This window comes from Dama dama, chromosome 29 (assembly GCF_033118175.1).
Source record: "Dama dama isolate Ldn47 chromosome 29, ASM3311817v1, whole genome shotgun sequence".
Lineage (NCBI taxonomy): Eukaryota > Metazoa > Chordata > Mammalia > Artiodactyla > Cervidae > Dama > Dama dama.
Genome location: NC_083709.1, coordinates 66,422,989 through 66,438,160, shown reverse-complemented (window position 1 = coordinate 66,438,160; position 15,172 = coordinate 66,422,989). Strand labels below are relative to the sequence as shown.

The 15,172-nt window shown below is 52.9% G+C and overlaps 2 protein-coding genes across 2 annotated transcripts; one reads left to right on the top strand and one right to left on the bottom strand.

The window, feature by feature from the left end:
• Positions 1-26: 26 nt before the first annotated feature.
• On the top strand, positions 27-10,813 carry GBA2 (glucosylceramidase beta 2). The gene is made up of 17 exons (XM_061132389.1): positions 27-491; positions 3,935-4,026; positions 4,337-4,452; positions 6,119-6,337; positions 6,641-6,880; positions 7,108-7,210; positions 7,360-7,513; positions 7,599-7,724; positions 7,923-8,095; positions 8,306-8,410; positions 8,604-8,711; positions 8,810-8,961; positions 9,086-9,192; positions 9,328-9,470; positions 9,544-9,659; positions 9,753-9,944; positions 10,217-10,813. Exons 1-17 carry the CDS (start codon positions 163-165, stop codon positions 10,496-10,498), a joined length of 2,757 nt encoding a protein of 918 aa, XP_060988372.1. The 5' UTR covers positions 27-162; the 3' UTR covers positions 10,499-10,813.
• CREB3 (cAMP responsive element binding protein 3) lies at positions 10,666-15,029 on the bottom strand. The gene is made up of 9 exons (XM_061132398.1): positions 14,521-15,029; positions 14,263-14,410; positions 14,120-14,187; positions 13,914-14,003; positions 12,373-12,479; positions 12,204-12,272; positions 11,529-11,613; positions 11,344-11,428; positions 10,666-11,266 (listed from the first exon to the last, which is right to left on the bottom strand). The coding sequence occupies exons 1-9, from the start codon at positions 14,656-14,658 to the stop codon at positions 10,950-10,952; spliced, it is 1,107 nt and encodes a 368-aa protein (XP_060988381.1). The 5' UTR covers positions 14,659-15,029; the 3' UTR covers positions 10,666-10,949.
• Positions 15,030-15,172: the final 143 nt, after the last annotated feature.

The following is a 15,172-nucleotide window of genomic DNA, read 5'->3' as shown; positions in this document are numbered from 1 at the left end:
GGAGACGTCAGCTCGCCTCAGCTTTCCCCAGTGGCCGGCTCTCCGAGACAACACCTAACAACCATCCACGCCCGCATCTGGGCTTGGCTGGCCGGATACTTGGTACCGGAAAGCTCGGGAACGGAAGCCACCGAGGTCCTGGAGACCCAGGATCCAGGGAATATGGGAACCGGAGTCCCAGCCTCGGAGCAGACCAGCTGTGCCAAAGGGGATCCACAGGCTTCTTGCCCTGAAAATGGCACGGAGGCTGTGCAGGTTACAGACTGTCCGATCCCTGAGGACAGTCAACCCCAGCATGAACAGGGTTACAGCAGTCCGGAGGACTCCGGGCAGCTGATGGCTTCCTACGAGGGGAAAGCTAAGGGCTACCAGGTGCCTCCCTTTGGCTGGCGCATCTGCCTGGCTCACGAGTTTGCAGAGAAGAGGAAACCCTTTAATGCCAACGACATCTCGCTGAGCAACCTGATGAAGCACTTGGGCATGGGCTTGAGGTGAGTCGATCCCCTTGCCTAGAGGACCTTGCGCCTCACTTTGTTCCAGCAGAGGCAGGAAAGGGTGAGAAAGCAGCAGGGTGCCTTGTCCTGGTCAGGTGGCCCCTATTCCCATCATCTAAGCCCATAGTTTTGGAGGGTGAGACCAGGTCAGGTCTCTTTGAACCCACTTCCTTCCAGTAGCTTGTCTTTTTAGCAAGAAAGGGCATTTGAGCCTTGGAGGAAGCCTTACACATCTAGGCTCCCTCTCAGGTGCTTTCTCTTCTCTGAAGACTGCCCTTTGGGATTAGTTATACTTTGTGACAAGGTAGGAAAGATACTCTGGTGGTTTCCGTACTGATACAATGTTGTCTTCTGGGAGGGGAGGGTTCTCAACTCCAGATTCTTCTAAGCAACTGGAGTATTCATTGAACCTCACTTAGGCACAGCATTTAACAGTCCCAGCACCCTTTGGCTTCTTTCCTCAAACTCTGGCTCCAGGGAGTGATTGAGAGCCTGCCTGCTCTCAACCCTAAGGAGAGGGTGATAAAAGGTAATATTCACTCTATTCGGGAATAGATGGCCCCTGATATAAAAAGCAAAGAAAACCTTTGACCAGAATGGCCCTGACTTAGGTGTTCCTAGAGATTAGTTATAATCTTCCAGAGCATTTCCTGGTCCCTCACCCCAGCAAGGGGTTGCAGACAGGCTGAGAGCTTATCCTGGGCTGTAGGACTCCTCTGGATCCTCACTGAGTGTTGGGACCAAGACCCAGTAACAGGGCCAGGTGCCTGTGAGGACAGAAAGCATCACCCTGAGGTCACCCTGAGTCAGTTGCCCCAGTAAACACAGCAGTGTGGAGGGAGGCTTCAGGTATGGGAAACCTAGCTTTGACAGCCTCTTAAGTAGAGGTTCCTTCTCTTCCACGGTCAGTGCTGTGGGGCTGGGGTGGAGAGCCCATGGACCTAACCCAAGCCCTCGGCAGTGGGGAGGGCCTGTTGCCGCCTGGGTGTCTGGCTCCTTTGACAGTTCCTCTGGGTGGCCTGTACCAGAGCACTGTAATTCCTCCAGGCTGCTTCTGAAACTGACTCGGCTAGTTTTGACCCTAAAAGGCTTTGGGTCAAAACAGGATCTGGGGCCAGGTTACTGAGAGAAGCACCTTGGGGTGCATGTGGTGGGAACACTGAGGTCAAGAACCTGTCCGTAGGCATCTTAGCCCCTCCATCCCTAAGTATAAGCTGAATCACAGATGCCTGAAGCTGTCCTCACCCCCCTGGACTCAGCTCCGCATCCCAGGACAGGGCGGGGATCACTGACACAGGGGTTTTGAGATGAGATGAAGTCCTACACTGAGGAGAATGCAGGGGTGAGACAAGAATTCTCAATGATTAAGTTGAGGTTGAAGTCATGGAAAAGGACAAATAGATCAGGAATAGCCAGCTGCTCAATGGTGTGAGAGAAACGTAGGCCCTAAGAGGGAGCTGACTTGGGGGTACACTGACCAGGAGCCCCAGCAAGACAGAGTTCTCTTGGCCTTAGAATGGAAAGAACTCAATTTTGGTTGCTCTCCCTTTCAACCAGAATCCATCCATTCAGTAAATATGTACTGAGTGCTTCTTCTGCACTAGATACTTCTTTGTTCTGCTATCTTCACATCTTGCATTTCTCCCTCACCGCCCTAATCGGAGCTGTGCCCTCCCTCCCTTTGGCAATCCTTTCTGGCCACCAGTTTCAAAGTCCAGTTTCCTCTAAGCTGGCAAAGAAGAGCTGCCTTCCCACCATCCCATTGTTCGTCCTCCCTCCATCTCCTATCACTCCCAGAATGTACCCTCCCTGTTCTTTAGTCATACTTCTCCACTTGCTCCGTCCCTGTTCATTTCTCTTATGTTCCACTGTTTGTACATATGTTCTTTATAAATCCAGCAAATACCTGTTGACTGCAGAGAGGTGCCCTGCCCTGTGCTTGAAGCTGTGGGTAATAAGCAACAAATCTTTGTCGCTGTCCCTTTCCCCAGGGAACTGAGAAGCATGCCAGACCCACATGAGGAATACTAGAGTAAGAGGACAGTGTCTGATTGGGAGCTGAGTTAGTGTACGTACAAGTAATGATAATATGTGACACGGATATTCCACTTTGTAGCTTTCCTATCGTGTCATTTGTGACCTTAGAAGGGCACAAATGTGCCAATAGAAGGGCATCTATTGTACCCTTCCAACCATCCCTTGAGGTAGGAAGGGCAAGTGTGTCCCCATTTTATAGATGAGGAAACTGGAGATTCAGCAGGGTTACTTACCCCATTACATGGTTATAAGCAGTGTGCTTGAACAAGGGGAATAAAAGAACTGGCGAGAGGGGAGAGTGGAATTGGGAGAGAGCCGGGCAGGAAGGGGTTGCTTAGTGAGGACCCACTCTGAATGGAAGCTGTAGGAAGTAAGATAGGCTGGGGCTTTCCCGGTGGCTCAGATGCTAAAGGATCTGCCTGCAATGCAGGAGACCTGGGTTCAATCCCTGGGTGGGAAGATCCCTTGGAGAAGGAAATGGCAACCCACTGCACTACTCTTGCCTGGAGAATCCCATCGACAGAGTGCCTGAAGAGTTACAGTCCGTGGGGTCACAGAGTCCGACACAGCTGAGCAACTCGCGCGCGCGCGCGCGCGCGCGCGCGCGCGCACACACACACACACACACACACACACACACACACACACACACACACACACACACACACACACACACACACACACACACACACACACACACTCTCAAGATAGGCTGAGACAGATGTCAAAGCCTTGAATCCCAAACAGAATCATTTGCCTATTGGATACAGAACTGTGATAAGACCAGGATATGTTGGGGTTTTTAGAAGGCTTTTCTGGGATATAATAAGAGAACAAATTAGAAAGCTTACAGTTTAAATGTTGAGCTTAAAAAGAGAGACAGAAAAAGGACAGGGGAAAAAAAAAAAGACTTAAAAGAAAATGGCCCAAAATGTATATGGGTGGGACTTTTTTCACCTTCCACCTAGTCCATTCTCCAGATTTTCACCTTTCATAATCAGAAGAAAAATCATTTCAAAAAAGAAGAAAGTTATCACAGCAGCCTATGCCTGTTTATGGGGTGGGGGTGAATATAAGTCAGGAAACTAACTGGCCCTTTCAGCACCTCAGACGGAAGCTCCTGGAATAAATTAAACCAGTGGTGGAGTTAGAGGTGAGGAAATATCAGAAGGCTCCTTCTAAGGAGAGTAGAGAAGAGAAACAAAGATAGTCCCATGCCATGACCAGGGGTGACTGGGAAGATAAGAGGACCTTGAACTACAGAGAAGTCGAGAGGAGAAGTTTGGAAGTGAAGGCAATGGGTCCTTGGAACAGTTAAATGTGGGAAGTCACGGCTGGGTGTCCAACGAGAGAGAGGTGACTGCAGCCCCTTGCCCTGACCCACAGCACCCCTTACTCCTCAGGTACTTGCAGTGGTGGTACCGGAAGACCCAGGTGGAAAAGAAGAAACCTTTCATCGACCTCATCAACTCTGTGCCCCTGAGACAGATCTATGGTGAGCCTCACTCCAGCCCTGCCTAGTCAGAGAGGGCAGCGTCCAGGCCCACTTGGAGCTAGGCAAAGAAGCCTTCAGCTTCTTTCAATTGCACTGACCCATTCCCTAGAGTTTCCCCCCACCCAAGCTTTATTGAGATATAACTAGCATAGAACACTGTATAAGTTTAAAGTGCACAACGTGGGAATTTGATATTCTCCCCTGACCCCCCACCCCAGGTTTAGGGGAACCCATCTCTATAGTCTAGAAAGTGATAAATGGGCTTTTTTTCGTCTCCCATGCCCCTCTAACATCTTGATTCTTTCTCTAGGTTGTCCTTTGGGCGGCATTGGGGGAGGCACTATCACCAGAGGCTGGAGAGGCCAGTTCTGTCGTTGGCAGCTTAATCCTGGAATGTACCAGCACCAGACAGTCGTTGCTAACCAAGTAAGAGCCAGGAGGTAGAGCAGAGGTCCCGGACAATCCCTCCCAGGCAGTAAGGGTCTCTTGGCTAGTGCAGGACGTGGCAGTTAGAGATGTCCATGATTCCATCTAGTATCTTTAGGATGCGTTCTGTGCCAAGCCCTGTGCTGGGGTGTACTATAGGAATGAGACCCTCAGAGTCCATGTTCCTTGAAAGAGAAAAGGCACCCTGTGCCCTTTATTTCTCTAGTAAATGCCTCCTACCTGCCTTGCTGCCCCAGCTCCACTGGTTGAGCCTGTCCCCAGCCACAGAGAGTCAGACAATTCCGGGATCACTTAAGCTGCTTGAAAGATCAGAAGGGAAAACAAACCAAAAGTCTGCAAATGCACAGGGAAATAGATGCATGCCCAGAGCACCCACTGCTTGCCCTGATTTGCCAGCCGTCAGCCACTTTGTCACTGCTAGGCCTTTGATTGCCAGAGGCACGTGGGCTACCTTTCATCATCTCTCTCTAGTGCCCTCCCATGTTGAGCTGTCCACCAAGTTCCTGTTTCCGGTCTGAGGGAGGCCTCCAGCTCATCTTCAAAGGAGAAATGACTAGCAGACCTTGAATCCTATTAATGACACTGCCCTTCCTAGTTCAGGTTCACCAGCCCTGCCCAAGGCACCAGGCTTCCTCTCTGGTTCATCCCTGAGGCATCCTGAGGCAAATGCCTTCCAGAATCATGACTCTTTTTTTATATAATATTTAATATGTAAAGACAGTCCTATAAGGGAAGTACCATTATTATGCCCATTTTACACATGGGGCAACTAAGTACCATGCCCAAGGTCACATGGTTGGTAAATGGAAGCACTGGGATTCAGAACCAGTTTTCTCTGTGGTTACAAGCCTGTAATGTTAACCATTACCTACTATTCCAACAACATAAAAAAAAATTATTTGATGTATGCATTAAAGATATTAGGCGTACTTTGAACCGAGGGAGGAAATATTAACCCCTCACAGCCCGTACCTTCCAGAGCAGTCAGGGAGTCAGAATGTAAACACATTATCACATGCTGGACTAGAAGGGTAGGGGGACACACAGGAGAATGGTTCACTGCTTGAGGGGAGAGATGGCATTTGATCTAGGCCTTGAAGCATGAGGGGTTTTACCAAATGGAGAATGAACACGAGCAAAAGCATGGAGGAGGAAATGTATTGTGCTCAAGGAACAGTATTTGATATGACCAGAATATAAGGGCTTGAACACGTCATAAATCTGATGGGCGGGGAGAGGCCACCTCAAGAATGAAGCTTTGAAAGCCAGGTAGGTGAGTTTAGATTTTAGCCTGAGGGCCACAGGAGTCATTGAAACATTACAAACACAGACTAACACATCTTGAGTTCTCTGTAAGAAAGATCAGTCTGAAATCCAGATGGGGTGGGGCAGAGATGGTGCGCGCCTGTCTTAGGGCAGTTAAGACCAGAGCCGTGGGCAGGGAGAGCAAGCAGCGAAAAAGATGGAGGAGGAACGACTTGCAGCAGTTCACTGAGTGTAGGGGGAAGGCCTGGGGGAGCTGAGTGAGGCTGTGGGGCGCGGCTCACCACTGTGGGGTCTGGCAGGGGAGGAGCTACTCCGAGGAGAGGGGTCTCCTTTGAGATCCCTGTTACCCCATTCCAGCCCGCGTACCTTCCTGGTTTAGTTCACAGTGTGTTTGCGCCGGAGGGGACAGACGGTGTACCAGCAAGTCCTGTCGGTGGAGCGCCCGAGTGCCCTGCGCAGCTGGAACTGGGGTCTGTGTGGGTACTTTGCATTCTACCACGCCCTCTATCCCAGAGCCTGGACTGTCTATCAGCTGCCTGGCCAGAACGTCACCCTCACCTGCCGCCAGGTCACACCCATCTTGCCCCATGACTACCAGGTGAGGCTCCCCCTTGGTTTCCTCTGTGCTCTCCCTTCCCCAGGATCTCTCTCCCCTGGAAGTGTCGTGACTTGTGCAAGAGAGGGGGTGGGGCATGAACTTGACGCTGGTTTCCTAGGACCACCACCCGACTGGTCTTCTGTCTCCTAGTAGACAGCCTGCCAGGCAGTATGGGGAGATGCAAGTGGAAGACACTATATTAGCAGGTGTCTGAGTCAGCTCCTTGGTGCCAAGGACTGATCCTGGGAAGTGGAGCCAGAAGGGCTACACAGGGACCATCTGAGTCTGACCTTCTGCTCCCAGGACAGCAGCCTGCCTGTAGGAGTCTTTGTGTGGGATGTGGAAAATGAAGGGGATGAAGCCCTGGAAGTGTCCATCATGTTCTCCATGCGGAACGGACTTGGTGGTGAAGATGATGCCGCCGGGGGGCTGTGGAATGAGCCCTTCTGTCTGGAGCGTGATGGGGAGACTGTACAGGGGCTGCTGCTGCATCATCCAGCCCCCCCGAATCCCTACACCATGGCTGTGGCTGCGCGACTCTCGGTATGGGGGAGCCTGCCCCTTAGCATTGCCCTGCAGCCCTGCTCTCAGCCTGGCCCGAGCCCGATCCCATACCACTGTGGTCTCTTCACTTCCTCAACTCCTGAGTGGCACCCTCACCATAGCTCTCGATCCTGTGGAGCTTGGAGGCGGGAAGGTGTAGAGGGGAGTTAGTCAGGAGCCACGCACCTATGGAGCTTCTCCTCACAAAGCCTTTGACCCCTTAACAGGCAGACACAACGGTAACCCACCTCACAGCCTTTGACCCTGACAGCGCTGGGCAGCAGGTGTGGCAGGATCTACTTCTGGATGGACAGCTGGACTCCCTCACTGGTGATGGGGGGTCTCATGGGGAGGTGGAGGGAAGAGAGGATGTCCCTGTCTCCAGAACAGGGCTGGGAGGCCTGGTAACAACAGGCCTTCTTCCCATGTCAGGGATTCCTGTGGCCAAAGTGGGTCCTCACTCATTCTGTGCTTCTCAGGAAAAAGCCTCCCTTCGCAGAAAGGAGTGGGCATCGCTGGGGCTGTGTGTGTTTCATGCAAGCTGCCACCACGAGGCCGGCACTGCTTAGAGTTCTCACTGGCTTGGGACATGCCCAGAATCATGTTTGGAGCAAAGGGCCAGGTCTACTACAGGTGACGGGAATGAGCATGCACGGATCACGGTGCTGGGGCTCTGAGCGGAGCCCATGTCCTCATCTCTCCCCTTCTGTCCACTCAGGCGGTACACGAGGTTCTTTGGCCCAGACGGTGATGCAGCGCCCGCCCTCAGCCACTATGCCCTGAGCCACTATGCCGACTGGGAAGAGAAGATCTCGGCCTGGCAGAGCCCGGTACTGGAGGACAGGTGCCAGTGCAGCCCATCCCTTGCCTTTCTCCCAGGCCCTCACACTCTCACTAAGACTGCTTGATTCACGCTCCACCACCAACGTCAACGGAGCTGATCCGGGATTCACTTGGGACCCCTACTCCACTGAACCACAGAATCCTCCCTTTCCTGGAAGCACCACCCTCATGAGACTGTTCCCTCCTCCTGCCTCCCCAGATCCTTGCCTGCCTGGTACAAATCTGCACTGTTCAATGAGCTCTACTTCCTGGCTGACGGGGGCACAGTATGGCTGGAAGTTCCTGAAGACTGCCTGCCAGAGGAGCTGGCGGGCGGCATGGGTCAGCTGCGCCCCCTCCTACAGGAGTATGGCCGGTTTGCCTACCTTGAAGGTACGGGCTGCCGGGGGCGTGGTGTGTGTCCACGAGGCCAGTCAGTGCCCTGCGCCGGGCAGGAGGATGGGATCTGCCTATCTCAGGGCACTGGCTAGAACATGGAGTGTGATGGTGCCCTGCACGCCAGTTCTAGAGGTGGGCTAGGCAGGGCAGTAGGAAGCAGCAGCAGGCGTTCTGGCAACGGTGTTCTCTCCTTCGTTTCTCCAGGCCAGGAATACCGCATGTACAACACATACGATGTCCACTTTTATGCTTCCTTCGCTCTCGTCATGCTCTGGCCCAAACTTGAGCTCAGCCTGCAGTATGACATGGGTGAGGGTCCCTTCTGTGCCCCTCCTGCTTCATCCCCACAGCCCTGAACCTGGTGGTCCCTGGCACCTCCTCCACTCAGACATGTGGATCCTGCTCACTTGGTTCCCCTCGAGTCACACACACAGTTCTGTGCCCCACCCCAAGCCTACCCATGCCCTGCCCCGCACCCCGCCTTGTGTATCTGCTCCCCCAGCTCTGGCCACTCTCAGGGAGGACCTGACGCAGCGACGGTTCCTGATGAGTGGGATCACAGCACCGGTGAAGCGGAGGAACGTCATCCCCCATGATGTTGGGGACCCAGGTACAAGTCCCTCCGCCACAAAGGCGCTTCTCTTGCTCGGTTTCTGCGCCCCCGCCTGGGCCTGCAGTGCAGGTGACCGGATTTCCTCGCCTCCCCAGATGACGAGCCATGGCTCCGGGTCAATGCATACGAGATCCACGACACTGGGGACTGGAAGGACCTGAACCTGAAGTTCGTGCTGCAGGTTTATCGGGACTATCACCTGACGGGCGACCAGTGCTTCCTGAGGGACATGTGGCCTGTGTGTCTGGTGAGGGATGTGTGTGCAGTGGTCTGTGTACAGGGGCATGTGTCTGTGTGTCTGCGGAAAGCCCAGCTGGCTACTGGGGTCTTTTCTTAGTATCTAGGTCTTCAGTATCTTGATCCCTCTCTAGGCCGTGATGGAGTCTGAAATGAAGTTTGACAAGGACCACGATGGACTCATCGAGAATGGAGGCTATGCAGACCAAACCTATGATGGATGGGTCACCACAGGCCCCAGGTTGGGGGGTAGGGGTTTCCAGGGCCTGAGGTGGGGAACTGGGCACCGAGGGGCTGTGGGCTCAGTGTGCCTAGGACACTGTGTGAGGGTGGCTGGAATGGCCGGCTGACTCCCCCAACCCGTGTCCCTCATCAGTGCCTACTGCGGAGGGCTGTGGTTGGCGGCCGTGGCTGTGATGGTCCAGATGGCTGCTCTGTGTGGGGCACAGGAGGCCCGGAATAAGTTTTCTTCCATCCTTAGCCGGGGCCAGGAAGCCTATGATCGGCTGCTGTGGAATGGTGAGTTGGGGGATCCTAAACAATCGCAAGGCGGCTCTGGGAGGCAGGAGACTCACTTTGTCCTCCTCTCCAGGCCGCTATTACAACTACGACTGCAGCTCGCAGCCTCAGTCCTACAGCATCATGTCTGACCAGTGTGCTGGCCAATGGTTCCTAAGGGCCAGTGGCCTAGGAGAAGGAGACACTGAGGTGAGAGACTAGCAGGAGAAGTCCTGGAGAAGGGGTTTTTCCTGGGGGTGGGAAGCAAGTATAAAAGACCATGTTTCTTCCCTGTCCCTCTAGGTGTTTCCTACCCAGCAGGTGGTCCGTGCTCTCCAAACGATCTTTGAGTTCAACGTCCAGGCCTTTGCAGGAGGGGTCATGGGGGCTGTGAATGGCATGCAGCCCCATGGTGTTCCTGACACATCCAGCGTCCAGTCTGATGAAGTCTGGGTGGGCGTGGTCTACGGGCTGGCAGCCACCATGATCCAAGAGGTAACTCACTCCCTTCCCCGGCTCTCTGCCATCTGTACCTTGGCTATCAGGCTTCTGATAACCTAATTCAGTGCCATCTTATCCATCCCGAGAGCCTCCCCTTCCTTGGCATGCATTCTATTGCCTGTCTTCAGGCTTCTGCCTGTGAGCCAAAGTTATCTCCCCCACTGGCCAGGAACTCCCTGAGGGCAGAGACCCTGTTATCTCCATCTGTCCAGCTGAAATAGCTATTCAAGGGTTGCCAAGTAATGACTTCCCTCTCTCCCTTACAGGGCCTGACTTGGGAGGGCTTCCGGACAGCTGAAGGCTGCTATCGTACCGTGTGGGAGCGCCTGGGCCTGGCCTTCCAGACCCCGGAGGCCTACTGCCAGCGGCGGGTGTTCCGCTCACTGGCCTACATGCGGCCACTGAGCATCTGGGCCATGCAGCTGGCCCTGCAGCAGCGGCAGCAGCAGCAAAAGGCCTCTGGGCCAGTATCCAGACAGGGCACAGGACCGTGCACCAGGCCCAGACACGGACCAGAGGCAGCCACAGCGAAGCCGAACCCCGAGTGAGCCGCGTGAGCTGTGGAAGGGGGCGCTGACAGCCCAGCCTTTAGCCTGACCTTTCCTCTGCACCACCCCACCCCCAGTCTCCTGCAACCCTGAGCCACCGGGACAATCATGCCCTCCCTCCTACCTACCCACCGCGCCAGTAAAGAGGGGTTGAGGGTGAGAATCACTTATTCATGAGAATCACTTATTTATTTCTTTCTTCACCCCATCCCCTCACTGCATGAAGTGTTCAGGGAGGTCATCTGATTCTCCTAGGCCCTTTCATGGGGTGACAGACATACACAGGTTCAAATAAAAGACCCAGAAAACCAGTAAGTGTGGTGTGTTTGAGTCCTTAGGCTTCCTGACAGGGCACAGGACCTGAGGCTAGCCCTCTCCCCTTCCCTTTCCTCTGAACACAGACTGGGGGGCACCAGACTCTGACGGAGGCCCCCCCCCCACATCCTCACATCTAGCCTGAATATCTGCCCTGCAAGATGACAGATGTGGGGCTGGGAGTAGGGAGCCATCCTTCCTCTCCTGTGAGATTTGCATGCAGGGGAGATATGGAATCTGGGCAGGAGCACTCTGAGAAACCATCAGGCAGGGGCAATTGCAGGGGAGGCTCTGCTCTAGGAGCCTGAGGCATGAGATGCAAGAGGCAGCAAGAGTTGCTAGGAGCCTGGAGCTCACGGTCCAAGCTGTCCTTTGGTACCTCTGACTGCAGGGCAGGTGGCTCCAGCTGCGGGGGGTCCTCACTGCGAAGGGCCCGAAGCTGACGGGACAATACTGAGGAGACAAAGCCTGATCAGGGGCGGCTGGGGCTCTCCCCAGCCCGTCCTTAGTGGTGTCCTCGAGGCCCTCACCTCTGTGCTCAGCCGGCAGGCTCCCCCTTGCGTCCGAGGAGTACATAGCAGGTATGAGGAGGAGACAGAAGGAGAAGAGCAGAACCTGAAGAAACACAAGAGGAAAGAGATGAAGAAGGGTTCTGCATGGCACCCCTCTCCCTGCCAGCTGAGAGAAGAATATCTCCTTCCGTCACTGTCCTCACCAAGACACACGTGCTGCCGCTGCTGGCTTTGTTTGCTGTCTGAATCACCATGGCCTGCAGTCTCCTCAGCTGATCCAAAAGGGACCTAGAGAAGGGGACAGTGAGCACCCCCAGCCTGGCACCTTGCCATACAACAAAACCCTCCTGTTAAGGCCATCCCCTCCACGTGCGCACTGGATCCTCTCTTACTTTCTGCAAGTGATCTCTTTCTGTGAACAAAATACCAGACCTCATTAACACAAACACACACACCTCTGCCCTGACTTAAAACTCCTTTTGCAAACCCCTTCAGTGGTTCTCCACTGCCTGATCAGCTCTGTACACAAGCCTCACCGGGGATTATATTCTCTGTCTTCTGGCCCAACTCACCTATGTTAGGGTTCCAGCCAGACTGGACTAGAGACTGTGTCCTCTCTGCCTAGAATGCTCCCCACCCCCATCCCAGAATTGTATCTACTATCAAATGCCATCTGCCACATGAGGTCTTACTCCCTCTCTTCCTTCTTGATACTTTATACTTCTGAGCTTCATGGAATCAGAGACCCACTGAAGACCAAGCATCAGACATTATACGTGAGAGATGCCCGGTGAGAAATCAAGTATGGAGCAGGAAAAAGACTGAGACAGTATTAAGTGGGAGGGATGAGAAAAGCCTGATGTGAAAGAGTTGCTTACAGATTCTGTTCCTCCAGGAGCTGTACTTTGTTCTGTAGCTCCAGATTCTGGGCTGTGTATTTCAGGACCCTGGAGGAATATCAGGGATGTGGGGACATGGCCTGCATCCTGCCTTCAAAAACCTCACACTTCAAATTACCTGTTTCTACCGTCCAGCTCCATTTCATACCTGCTTTCTAAACCCCCCACATACACCTTCTTCTTCCTGCGGCTCTCTTGAGCAGACTTTTTGTTTCGAATCTTCCTCCGCACTCGTTTCAGAATTTGTTCCTCCACCTGGGAGAAGACAGGAAAAGGGATCCCATCAGAGAAACATTAGACCAAAGAGTTTGAAGGCAACTGAGTTCAATCTTCTCAAAGCCGAAATTCCTTCTACAATTTCCCTGATCAATAGGCACTCTGAATGCTTCTGAGGACCAGGTGTTAATGCCCTCACAAGCCAAACCATTGTAACAATTTTATTAAACAATAATTTTTTAAAAACTTCCTTATCATGAACCGACATCTACCTCTGTTTTTTTCTACCTGTTGGACTTACCTAGCACCTAATCTCTGGGACCATAAGAGAACAAAGGTCTTCAGCTATTTTAAAGCACTTCACATTTCTTCAGTGTTTAAAAAACAAACTGGGCAAAAATTTAACTCATCATCTTATCTCTTCTCAGGATGGACTGCATCTTCTTAATATCTGTCAAAGATAATAGGCTCAAAACTTAAGAAGCTTTTTGGCCAATATAAAGGAAAACAAGATGGTTACTGCCCTTCAACTGGCAACACTATTAGATAACTGGTATCTGATGATACAACTGGGCATCCCCAGTGCCTCAGCAGTAAGGAATCCACCTACAATGCAGGCGACTCAGGAAACACAGGTTCTATCCCTGGGTCCGGATGATCCCCTGGAGAAGGAAATTGCGACCTACTCCAGTATTCTTGTCTGGGAAATCCCATGGACAGAGGAGCCTGGCAGGCCATAGTCCATGGAATTGCAAAGAGTTGGACACGACTTAGTGACCAAATAACAACAACTCAATCTGATGATACAGCTGCTAAACCCCATTCACTTCCTTAGTAGCCATATCACACTGTTGACTCAACTTGTACTTTTTTTGGCCACACCTCGAAGCTTGTGGGATCTCAGCTCCCAGACCAGGGATTGCACCCTGACCCCGAGCAGCGAAAGCACAGAGTCCTAACCACTGGATTGCCAGGGAATTGCCTCAACTTATATTTTTAAGAAATTAAAATTCAGTTAACCTTTCTGTTAATGGACATAGATTTCATCACAGTATCACAATACCCTGCATGTGAAGTTGCCACTCATTGCTTGAAACTCCAAATTTTACATTTATTCTTGTTATACTACTTAATCCAGCCTTAATAAACTCTAATACTTAATTTACTATTCAGCTGCAAGTAAATTAGCGTGAAACCAGTGAAATGTAAGTATCAGAGCTTGTACAGTACTTTCCAAATCCCTTTACTAATATTACCCTGATAATTTTGAATTCTTAGTTAAAAAGAACACCAAAATTTATACAAGCCCTACAAACCAGGATCTGTCCTTGCAAGTAGTATACTAACCACATGCTCCAGCTTCCTACTCACAAATGTGCTAATCTCTCACCTCAGTTCCTTTTCAAGTTACAAAATTAACAGAACTGGCCTACTTGGAACTCACAACCCCCGTCCCCACAATGGGAGACTTACCTTAGTGAGCGGAAGCATCCCAGGCAAAGTAAGCCCCTCCTTCTCCAACAGCCTCTTCTCCTCCTCAGTCAGTATCAGCCTAGAAAACTCCTGCGGTTCCAGGGAGGTGGGCAGCAGAGTTGCAAAGAGATTTCAGAAAGGAACGCGGAATACAGCCCCGACCCGCGCAATACGGGAATAACCCTCCTGTAAATCAAGTCAAGTACCTGATCTGCCGGCTCCTCCAAACGCAGTGGAGTCATCTGAGCCCCCTCTTTTCCATAGCTCTCATTACCTGCAAAAGGGAAAATATGAATAGTCAGGCTCCGGGGTCCTCTCCTTTCCCAAACTTCACTTATTTCAGGCTTACCTAGATCTATGGAGACATGCTCTTGTGAGAGAGAATAGGTGTGGTCATGCTGGACAAGACAGGGATTAGAGCTGCTGAAAACGTTCAACGATGCTGGGGAACTCGGCAGGCAACTCAGGAAATCCTCCACGTCCCAATCGCTCAGAGACTGCACAGGGTTCAAATTAACAGGCTTTGGTCATCACCACCCCCTGCCTCAGGGACACCCCGCCCCCCAACCCTCCTCACGCCTCCCCGACTCAGATCTCCTCCACTCACCTCAGAAAGTGGCAGTTCCCAATCCGGCGGAGACGCCGAGGCCTCGTCGGGCGCCGCACCCAAACCACCGCTTTCCTCTAGCAGGAAGCCTAGCAGGTCATGGTCACCGGGGTCCAACGCCAGCTCCATATGAGACATTTACGGAAAAGATGCGCAGAAACACAGGAGTTCACCTCGCCACCCGGGCCCTATCCCCAACCAGGCGTAACCGCGACCGACTGTCAGCCGGCCCCACCTATCGGCTTTCCGGCGGCGTTGTCTTCCTAGCTGCTGGCGATGGCTCTGAAACCGGGACACGCCTCCCACACTCCGCTCCCCGCTAGGCTTCCAACAGAACTCAAGTGACGCACCTCCCCGCGAGGCATGCCGGGAGTTGGAGTCCCCCCACCCATCCCGACGCCGAGGCGGCCGCGGTAGGCGCCACGTCCAGGGCGCTATGCAAATGAACGGGACGTGCCTTCCGCCCCCGCAGGCCCTGAGGGCGGGCCTTCGGAGGGAGCGGCTCCGCCCCGGGCTAGAAAAAGGACCGATTAGCGCCTAAAAGGGAACTAGGGCGCAGTTCGGGCGCTCCCTCGGGACTGCGCCGCACGCTCGCTTCCTGCTGGGGAGGGGCTGCCGGTCGTCGGCGGGCTCCCGAGCATCGAGAGCTGGG

Bases quoted from the DNA above. Each gene is read 5' to 3' on its own strand.
- GBA2 (XM_061132389.1), top strand. From the start codon at position 163: ATGGGAACCGGAGTCCCAGCCTCGGAGCAGACCAGCTGTGCCAAAGGG. The intron at 4,453-6,118 runs GTAAGAGCCAGG...TTCCTGGTTTAG, and splicing joins AGACAGTCGTTGCTAACCAA to TTCACAGTGTGTTTGCGCCG. The intron at 7,211-7,359 runs GTGATGGGGGGT...TGTGCTTCTCAG, and splicing joins ACAGCTGGACTCCCTCACTG to GAAAAAGCCTCCCTTCGCAG.
- CREB3 (XM_061132398.1), bottom strand. From the start codon at position 14,658: ATGTCTCATATGGAGCTGGCGTTGGACCCCGGTGACCATGACCTGCTA. The intron at 14,411-14,520 runs GTGAGTGGAGGA...AACCCTGTGCAG, and splicing joins GGGAACTGCCACTTTCTGAG to TCTCTGAGCGATTGGGACGT. The intron at 11,614-12,203 runs GTAAGCAACTCT...CCCCTTCTCTAG, and splicing joins CTCCTGGAGGAACAGAATCT to GTCCCTTTTGGATCAGCTGA.